The sequence below is a fragment of the Camelina sativa genome, chromosome 15 (genome assembly GCF_030686135.1).
Source record: "Camelina sativa cultivar CO46 ecotype springtype chromosome 15, ASM3068613v1".
Taxonomy (NCBI): Eukaryota; Viridiplantae; Streptophyta; class Magnoliopsida; order Brassicales; family Brassicaceae; genus Camelina; species Camelina sativa.
The window spans coordinates 6,610,705-6,621,435 of record NC_141894.1 but is presented as its reverse complement, the minus strand read 5'-3'; the positions used below and the strand labels follow the sequence as shown (position 1 = coordinate 6,621,435).

General features: G+C 46.1%; 2 protein-coding genes across 2 annotated transcripts; both read right to left on the bottom strand.

Annotated features, from left to right (window-relative positions):
- Window positions 1–1,824, bottom strand: LOC104774847 (uncharacterized). The gene is made up of 4 exons (XM_087487013.1): window positions 1,602–1,824; window positions 1,415–1,525; window positions 771–1,342; window positions 1–690 (listed from the first exon to the last, which is right to left on the bottom strand). Exons 1-4 carry the CDS (start codon window positions 1,822–1,824, stop codon window positions 148–150), a joined length of 1,449 nt encoding a protein of 482 aa, XP_087343139.1. The 3' UTR covers window positions 1–147.
- Window positions 1,825–7,087: 5,263 nt separating this feature from the next.
- LOC147926322 (cytochrome P450 72A13-like) lies at window positions 7,088–9,787 on the bottom strand. The gene is made up of 3 exons (XM_087489456.1): window positions 9,480–9,787; window positions 9,186–9,403; window positions 7,088–9,089 (listed from the first exon to the last, which is right to left on the bottom strand). Exons 1-3 carry the CDS (start codon window positions 9,754–9,756, stop codon window positions 8,838–8,840), a joined length of 747 nt encoding a protein of 248 aa, XP_087345582.1. The 5' UTR covers window positions 9,757–9,787; the 3' UTR covers window positions 7,088–8,837.
- Window positions 9,788–10,731: the final 944 nt, after the last annotated feature.

Below are 10,731 nucleotides of genomic sequence, written 5' to 3'. Positions count from 1 at the left end.
GAAAGCGAATAACCAAGTTTATAAAGCGAAAGCAAACGAGTTTGCAAATATACGAAGGAAAAGTACAGAAGCGCTCAGCATCCAAGTACGAAATAACAAGAGGTGAAACTCAAAAGCAACAACAATAAGTAATAATACGAGGACATATCACTCGTTTGTGACATCATCAGCACCTCCACCGGCAGCTCCCGGGAACGGCTCGAGATCATCATCACGAAGCGGCGGCGCCACAACCCCGTTCGATTTCGCCGTGAACTCCTTCTCGCCAGCAGCAAGACGCGCCATCCTCTCTGCGGGAATAGCAATACCCCTACTGATCAACTTCGTCAAACATTGCCTAGTTCCGGTCACCTGGCTAAGAGTGAGTAAATGGGGCTGTTTCTTGCGTGTTGCGATCACGTGCTCCCTAAAACGATCGATACGCTCTTCATGTGACTTGATCACGATAGCAGCCTTGGCGCGCTCCTCCTCTCCGCGCTCATCCCTCGCTTTCTTGAGTCGCTCCGTCTCGGAGGTGAACTTGCGCTCAGATTGCTTGAGTGAAGCCGTGAGCTCCTTGACCATCGCTGCGTTTTCTTTGCTTGATCGCTCAGCCTGAACACGCGCGTCCTGAGCAAGCAAGGCCTCCTTCCTAGCGGCGCGCACCTTTTCATCACAGTCGCCAGCGAGATGGTTGATCCAGCTCATCGCCTAAAGCACCAAGCAAAATAATTCGATTATGACTAAGTAAAATCCGTATCGGGGCGAACTGGGAAGCAAAAAATGCAAACCTGAAATTGTCGACGAACGGCTTGCTCATACGAGTCTTGACAAGCCAACTCGCGAGAGGTAAGAAGCGGAACAGAGTCACCGTCAATCCTGCTGGCGAGGTCTGCACAAGCTCGCGAGTTCCCAACGAACGCCTGGTCCTTCACGTCGTAGCGAAATGAGAAGGAGCGATCATCTTCACGACCGCCTTCCGTCTGCGGGACGAACTCACTGCGCCCATCTTCTGCATGGTGAGGACACCTAGAAGTACCTCCAGCATCACTCCGAGGACTCGAACGTAATGATCTCTTCCGGGAGCGATCGCCACCAGCTGCTGAAACACTCTTACGAGACCCCGAGGAAGGCTTCTTCGCGGCACGAGCAGCAGCAACTTCGGCAGAACGGGATCTGCGGTCAGTCTCACCTGCGGGAGCAAGTACCTCGCCATCCTCGAGCTCCACAGCAACGACCTCCAAGCCGGTCTCGGCGTCTGGCGCAACAACCTCGGTAGCAACAGCTGGCACCTCCTCGGCGTCGAACAGATCAGCGTAGCATGGCATCGGACAGTCCCCCATTTGCAATCCAGTCCGCGAACCTACAGCATAAATAGACGCCTTAGTCACGAGAGCACATAAATCCCAAAAATAAGACAACTAGCAAAACTCACAAGTCTTGAGATGAGAAAGAACTCTCGGCCACCGCAAAGCCTTACACCAAAGAAAAGGAACACCTTTGTCGACAATGCTCAAATCGCGCGCAGCTGAAGATGGCGGTTTTCCTGCAAAAATAAAACGAACGGTCAGAAAACGGTTAGGAGCACCAAAACGATAGGAACCCAACCCAGCAACGGCTACCGGGGGTGAAGTTCCAAGAAGCATGACAGGTTGTGCCGGGATCTTCGACCGATGCGTCGTTTATCTCCACGAAGAAAAATCGCCTCCTCCAATCGTGGATATGACTCCTCTGCCCGTTCATGATCGTGAGTCCGGCTGCACAACAGGCAACGCATAGCCCCGATTTGTCACGTAGAAATCGAGTCAGCAACTCAAAGAGATCCGTGCTCATCTTGACTTTCATATGGCTACCAATTATCGCAAGCCCCACTGCATTACGGACGCTGGAAATCGACAACTGCGAGAGCGCAATCTCTCGACGCGCACAAAAGCTCGTCAGAAATTCCGGGATAGGAAACCACAGGCCGCCATCGGTAAAATAATCTTCGTAAACGCAGAGGTGACCTTCAGGGCAGTCCCACGGGACCGTTTGGCGTTTGGAATAGATCAAGGACGCAGGCTATGGAATCCTCATCGCATAATGTACTCCCTGCGTCGCGGGAAGTGCGTTCCTTATTTCCCGTACGGTCTCTACGGCACCTCGGAACTCCATCACCAACGGCTAGTCCAGCGACCAGAGATCTAGGAGAACCCTCCACAACAGTTCGTTCTTCGTACGGAAGAACCTTCCCGCAACGCCGACTCGGAGGAAGAGGAATCAGACTGAGTGCTTGGTTACCCGTCGGGAACATTACTTCGAGCTCCCGGACCTCATCTACCGAAAGATCCGCCAAATCCGACATAACACCGTTTCCTTCAGACGGCTCCCACCAAGGAAATTCCCTACCCGTCTCGTCAAGGTCTCCTTCTGACGCGCCATACTGGTCATCTTCAAGCTCCTCCGGAATATCACCAAAGAAGTCGTCTCCTGAAGCCATGGTGCGACACCTGGCAAAACCGAGCAACCGGTCAGCGTGGAATAAAGACATCTTGAAAGCACCACAAAATCCGGATAGAACGATCACACCCGAACGAACCACGTACTGCGTACTACGCATCACCAACTGACTACTACGCGCATCAGCCTCACCGTCCCGCAAACCTCATCGCATCACGGGAACATTGACGAGCTCTCCACCAATAGCTTCATCTCGCCACCTTGTCAAAGATGCGAGCTCGCCAAGGTTCGAATACGATCTCGCCACTCGGGCTCGCCAAGGTTCGAATACGATCTCGCCACTCGGGCTCGCCAAGGTTCGAATACGATCTCGCCACTTGATCTCGCCATTCTCGTATGCAAATTCAAGTTCACCACCTTATGATCTCAACAATGCGACCACCTCGCGAGCACACATCCGAGCACGCCCACAGCAATCCTCACCAGGATCGGCAAGTCTCCAGCTCGCCAGCTTCGTACACACCATTAACTTGGGAATTCTCCATCTCGCCAGGATCCCATACGTTTGTATTCCCGCTACGAGCTCGCCACCCTTTAGCTTGCCATATTCTATATACGATGTCCTGAATTTGAGCTCACCGAAGTCCCACACGCGGCACTATCAGCCTCCCCGAAGGCTCCGTACGCGGAAGTGATCTCGTCAATCTCGCCATCTCGCCCAATTCCCGAAGCTATCCTTGATCTCACCGAGTCACGCGCACCGAGCTCGCCAAATGCGTTATCACCTTACCCTGTGCGAGCTCGATAGTCCCACCTCGCCTCCGAAAAGTTCCACCTCACCTCCACCTCGCCGAATTCTCGTACGAAGCATTCCAGCATGTCATCTCGCCACTCTAGCTCAGCAGCTAGTCAACATACGATGTCCCGAATTTGAGCTCACCAAGGCCCCATACGCGGCAATGTCGACCTCCACAATATTTCCGTACGAAAAGAGTTGAGCTCCATCACGTCAAACTTGTTTTCGTCAAGCCAAGCTCGCCACAATCTCGTACTTCTTTGGTAGAGCTCGCGGAACTGATGGTCATACCGATCGAATAAGCATCAAGCTCGACACTCGATCTCGCGGGCATAATTGAGCTCGCCACTCAGTCTAATCACCATCTCGTCACCCTCGTCTCGTTATCACCACCTCGTCATCATTTCTTGCGCAGACTCTTGATCTCACCGTCGAGGTCATCGCCTGCTACGACACCAACACGACCAATTCGCTCGACATACGCTCTCGAACCTCAACTCACGCATATCCACGACTAGACCCGCCAGCTCCTCCGCGAAGTCAAATACGCCATGAACTCTAGCACAACGTCTCGCGGACACTCAAGTCACGCACCAACGCAGCGACCTCGTCAACTTACGAACCTCCCAAGGCTACGACCACGTCACCTCGTCGTCTCCGAGCTCGCCACCCCTCATACGACCTCGCCACACCGTTGACGGCATCCTACAAACGCATCCGAGCTCGCCAGCTCGCCACACGGTCTCCGTAAAATGCTCACCTCGCCAGCTCGCCACACGGTCTCCGTAAAATGCTCACCTCGCAAGCTCGCCACACGGTCTCCGTAAAATGCTCACCTCGCCGGCTCACCACACGGTCTCCATAAAGTTCCCACCTCGCCATCTCGCCGGCTCACCACACGGTCTCCGTAAAGTTCCCACCTCGCCATCTCGCTGACCACAAGACCATCTCATCTTCGTGCTCTCCATCATCTCATCGCGCCACACCACCATTTAAACGAGACAAGCTCACCTCACCACGCCCTCACGTCGGTCTCGCAAGCGTGGTCACCATCGGGTACGGCACTATCTCACCTCCGGGAATCTCGCCCTCACCAGCTCGGAACTGCGACCTTGACGTTTCTGAGCTCTCGACCACCGAGTTTACGACGCGGACCGGTGGACCTCGGCGACAGAACCACGGCGGCACGGTGTGGCCAAGACGCCTCACGGTCTTGGCCGAATACGGCTGCGACTTCATGAACCGATGCGGAACCAGCGGTACGGGAATGGGGCGGCCAAGAGAAGAACCCTCCATAACGGCGGCGGATCTGAAACCGGCGAAACAATAAGCTCGACCAGTCCGGCCGGCGGCACCATGACGAAGTCGGTGAACCAGAACGCCTCACGGTTCCAGCTCGCGGCGGGCGTGCGACAGCGGACGGACGGGATGCCGCGGCTGAGGAAGATACCGGCGGATAGGCACGGTGGAGTTCGGAGCTCGGCATCTCGGCAAAAGCGGTGGAAGGTCGACGGATCGGGTTCTCAAGTCCGCCATTACAAAGCCGAGATCGAAGCAAAAAAAAAAAGAGAAGAAGAAAGGAAGAAGAGAACAAAGAGATAAGGGGAGGAGAGAAAGAAGCATACCTTTTTGGAAGAGAGAAGAAAGATGAAAGAAAAAGATTTTTTAGGTCAAGGGACATATTTATATGAGGGGACCAGCACATTGACCAAGATAAAAACCCTAATTTTTAAGCTATCTCTATTTCCCGCACCTCGGGAAACGTGCAGAATACTCAAAGCTCCCGTTTAAAGCCACACAGACCTCGAGAAACGTGCCCAACGCACTATTCATCCCGGAATCTCCCGGATTCCTCGGAAAACGTGCACAATGCACTATTCACCCCGGAATCTCCCGGAGACCTCGAAAAACGTGCCCGATGCACTATTCATCCTGGAATCTCCCAGATTCCTCGGAAAACGTGCACAATGCACTATTCATCCCGGAATCTCCCGGATTCCTCGGAAAACGTGCCCGATGCACTATTCATCCTGGAATCTCCCGGATTCCTCGGAAAACGTGCACAATGCACTATTCATCCCGGAATCTCCCGGATTCCTCGGAAAGCGTGCACAATGCACTATTCATCTCGGAATCTCCCGGATTCCTTGAAAAACGTGCGCAATGCACTATCTATCCAGAAACCTTCCCGAAGGCCCTCAAGCTCTTAAAATCTTCTGTTCCTTCTGCAAGACGGACCTAGAGACACAGAACAGTAACCGACGGGCTCAAGCAAGCCATCGCACATCGGACTAAGGGGGGACCATTGTTGAATATGGGCTTTGCCCCCAACATTCCTGAAGCCCAAACAGAAGATTCTGAAGGGATTTTGGGCCAAAAGTCTTGGATCAGGCCCAACAGGCCATAGGGGCAAAATCGTCATTTTATCCGAAGACAGAAGAAACCCTAGGTCAAGGTCCCACTATAAATACTTGATGTCATTGTCATGTCAGGGGATCGACTTTTTTGGGCAATTAGAGAGAGAATAGCTATTATTTTCGGATTAATTGCGTTAGCTCTTTAATTGTCATTTCTGTAAATCCTTATTGAATTCTACGTTAAATAAAGGACCAGATCCGATTTATTCCCACACAAATACTCGTATTATTTATATCGTTGATTTCATACATCAACAAAACCTGCAACCTTCTTTTCATCATTCTTTGATTTCTCTGCAACTACCAGCATTATCTTTAAGAACCGTTTTCTAGATATATATATGCTCATCTTTGAGATTCATCTGTCTTTCTCATGGCATGAACCATTGTAAGCTGCATCAAGAACTAAACTCCCTTTGGTTTGAACAAGAATACGAACAAGCTCTTTATTTTCTTCTCACGAAGCTCTTTCTATGAAGCTCAACTTTCTTCTCCATCCTGGACAAAGAGAGCACTCTAACCTTTCCACTTGAATCACTATTGATTCTTCCTCAAAAATAAACCAACTGAAATATTCGCAACAAGAAACACAAGTTACTCTTCTTTTCCTTTTATTCTTAGATCTGAACCCCTGAATTTTCTAAAGCTTCTTTCATGTGACCCATCTCATTGTCTCTGCCTTGAAGCTTCTTTCCGGATAATAGAACCACCTTCTTTGTGTACTCAGACCCAAAATTGTTCTTATGCTAACAATTTTCACTTTCGACCTAGCAGCTTTTTCAATTCGAAACCTAAAATCTGTAAGGAAAAACTCAATTTAACAGCCGAAACAGTCAATACTTTTGATTGCATAAGCTCTTGTGCGCAACTTCTCTTCTTTGTGAGCAATCAGTCAATCACGATTCACAAACATACGCTCTCTAGTGACGTCTTTATCCAAAACTCTTTCGAATCAGAAACCAAACCATGCTTAGTTACTATTGTAATTTGTAATCAACCCAACGAAAATTTGCCCAGCTACTAATCTCAAGCTTAACCAAGTTTTGAAATAGACCCATCACATCACACATCTTCGACACGAGACCGACAAAGCTCATCTCTTCACCAAGACTAGATTCGCCTCTTTCATCTGACATAGATACTGACAATCGAAGTTCCTCCTTAGTTTCAGATTTGTACCCGAGAATCCCACGAAGGCTTGAGACGAATTCCCGAATTGCTTACTCTATTTCACGGGCAAATTTCACCATCACAAAATAAAACCTATTCACGTTCTATGCTTGTGCTTCAAAATCGACCTCTTGCTTCTTCCTTCAGGGTTTGTGAATTCTTTGAGAGTTGAGACCTTATCCTTATCTTCGTGTCACTAGAATCAGTTGTAGCTCCAGCTATTGTTAGTTGCATCAAAGCATATATCTGAATCAAGCACCCTCTGATTTTATGAGCTTCTCTTCTCTATTCAACTTTTGATTTCTTCCTCTAACTCATGATAGAAATCTTGCTTTACAATTCTGATTGACCACTATTTATCCAGTCCGCTGACGTCTCTTTGCAAACCCAAGATATATGTAGAGCTTTATTCCCAATTGATTCTGATTTTTGGGCTTTGAAAAAAACAAACAACCAAAAAGATTTCTTTTTCTAAAATCTGACATCTCTCGTACTGGAGCTTCTTCACGCATCTTGCTTCATACTTAACGACTTCTTACGCCTTCGTTCCTCTCTCGTGGTAGCAAGATCATGTGCTGTCAATGTTATTCCCTTGTTTTTAAAAAAAAAATTTACACAAGACTTTAAATATCATGATTCATAAAACCATACGAAATCCTCTTCATTCAAACTCCTCCTTCTTTTGACAGCAAAAGAAGCGATGATTCTCAATCTTCTTTTGAACTTGATACGTCTTCAACTTTCATCATAGCCCTAACTTACCGTATCTCTCTTTTGCTTCGTTTCTTCAAATTTCACATAGCATACGCATAAACACAGATCTCACTTCTCATTCTTCTTGTCTAGCCACAAATCCAGGATCACACCCGAAACAAGAATATATCTCTATCGAGCACCGCTCTGATACCAATTGAAAACGCATATTTGTGGCTAAGTCTAGTTAGGATCGACTTTGTGTATGTATGAGCATAAAGTAAATAACGCAAGCTTTGTTAACAGGGTTCGGTTTTTCCTACATCCCCGGGACCTAGTCCAGAACAAATTCACTAGAACAAGATAGCAATTACAACTGCATATGATACAAGCACTACTATGCCTATCATTCTTTTCTAGATGAATAAACCATCAAAAGATCTCTCTATCTTATTGATGGGGCGACACCACACATCTTGTGTGCATCTCTTGAGAATACCTTGAAGCGCGCAAGTCTTCATGAAGCGCCCTCTTGGTATTTATATCTATTGCCCAACCCTTAGGGTTGACAACTTTCCTATTATACAACAAATAGGAATTGGGAGATTAACAATTGCACAATCACTAGGATTGACAATTTTCCTATTATACAACAAATAGGAATTTCCTATTATACAACAAATAGGAAAGTTTCTCTCCATGATCCCATCTTGAATCTTCCATTCAAGATGTTCATCCAGCTCAGCAGCCGCCACTTGGCTTGTCCAAGTCGACCCCAAGCCTTTGTACTCAAACTCTTCAACTCAGCTTCTTGTACTACTTCCTGTATTATTCTCGGAACTAGTACAAGAACTGTTTCAGACGTTTGATACCATCTCTGTTGTATCTGACCCTCTTGGCTTGTCCAAGTTGTCCCCAAACTTCTTTATTTCAACTCTTCAAAGTACTCACACAGTTCGGCTTCCTGTATAACTTCATGTACTACTTTGGAACTTCACATATGTTCTTACTGCAATTGTGTCAGGTAGTGCCTCAACAACTTTGTTAGTTCTGCTCATTGTCTTCACACCATCTATGAGACATCTGTGATAATTCTATCTTGTTGTCTCATATATCACAATGTTGTATGACATCCTGGTTTAGTAGCAATCCCATGACATGTTTCAGACAGCTTATAAAACTCAGTCAACACATACACTTTCAAGTATAACTTGGATTTCCCTAGTTGATGCTTTTATCCTTCTGTTGACTTTTGTAGGGAGATAACTACACCAACAGACGACATAGAGAATATGACACAAATAAATGGCCTTGTATTAAAACCATACAAGTTGGGTTTCTCATTACCGGTATCCAGGGATGAAATCTTTTCGAAAAGCTTGTAAGATGAGCTGTGCTAGTTCTGCTTGGAGCTCAAATATCCTATGCCCTTCTTTGTAGCTGCTGCCAAAAGCAGTACGGGAGATCACATCTGCAGTCATACTCACAAGCCAAGGCCAAACATCCACCTCACAGGACGACCCTTTATTAGACACTAACTTTTCCCACTCGCCAACAATTTCGCTGCAGCTCTGGTGGAACGCAGGTACCATATTCTATACATAGAAGCAGAAGGCACAAATTGGGTCAGAGCCAAATAGACACACATACATAAAGTAATATAACATAGAAGATTTAGCGTTTTTTAAAACCTTGATCTTCTCAAAGTGGAAAGCCGGATTGATAATTTTTCTGTGTTTTTTCCATTTATCACCATCATAACTAAGGAGTCCAGTCACTAATAATTTACTCAAATGGAAAGTATGCGGCTTCTGGAATTCGTAAACATTGTTGAACACTTCTTTGATTTGCTCAGGATCCATTATAGTGATGGTTGGTATGGGTCCAAGCCATGTAAAGAAAGTTCTCCCTGTTTCAGCCACATAGAGATGGAAAAGTTGAAACCTAATCTAAAACAGTTCTAAACAAAGAAGAACCAAGCATACCGTGAGTCTTGAGCATGTGAAAAGGATAAGGCACGATACGTGGTCTTGTATCATCCATTAGTTTGATGGGCTTTGATCTTGCCTCGGCCAACATGCTATTATTCCTCTTCATATCGCCGACGAGAGGAGTGTAAGGAGTTCCGGAAAGACCTTGTCTTCTCAGGTAACTCTCAAGCATCTTTGGTTTAAACCAAACCCGTTGTAAAGTTCTCCATACCAACGATGATGTAACAACGACAGCTACTGAAATTGTTACCAAAGCAACTGATATCTCCATTTTTTCTTCCAGAGAAGAGAGAGAGAAAGAGAGGTAGAGAATTTGGAAAAATTGTTGAGATATATATAAAGGTTGAATATTGTGGAGAAGATATATATGTATTACTAGTTAACTGAGATTTTTTGCTTTATTTGGTATTTGGTGCCTCACTGTCACATGCTACTTAGGGGCAAGAAGCAATTTGTTCTGTGTGGTCAAAACAAGCTAACTCATCAGTGGCGGGTAAGAGTCTAAGAGTTGAACGTCTTAAACGTTTTCATTGTCATTGACCAACACCATCTACAGAAGAAAGAGGTACGTAAGTTGCTAAAAAAATATCGGAATCTAAGTTTAAATACTTGATATTATATTATGCTGTGGGTGACCATTTTTGATATTTTACTTGGAGGTTCACACAGTTTACAGTCACATGCATACAACGGAAGCAGTAAGAAACAAAATTGCACTTGTGTTAAAAAGGACAACAAGATGAAGAAATAATTTGGTTTCTACGTCGATTCGTACCATTCCACGGGTTTTACTCGTCAGAAAACAAAATATTTCCAAGTCATGTGACTCATTTTTTCTTCTTTTTTTTTCTTTGATGATAAAGATTTTATCGAAGTGTCATTAAATGTCTTCAACCAAATTACAAGATATTTTATTTTCCATGGAAAATGGAATGATGGATGATATCGGAAGAGAGGAGTTGTTAATGAAGAACAGAGATGCTCCAAAGCTCTCGCCGTTGATCTCTCTGACACTAAGGTTTCCCTAGGTCAGGGGTTTAGTGAGTCGAACCGTAGGAAGATATGATTTTGGGGATATCTCAGATTCTTCCGATTACAACACTGTTTTAGATTGGTATTTTGCATATTTGGTTACGTGCTGTACCTGATTAGAGGAAGTAGTCGTTGAATGATGAAGTTTAAATAGTGGGCGAGTCTTAAATTTCGTTCCTTTATATATTTGGGGGTTCTAGTTTCACAACACAGA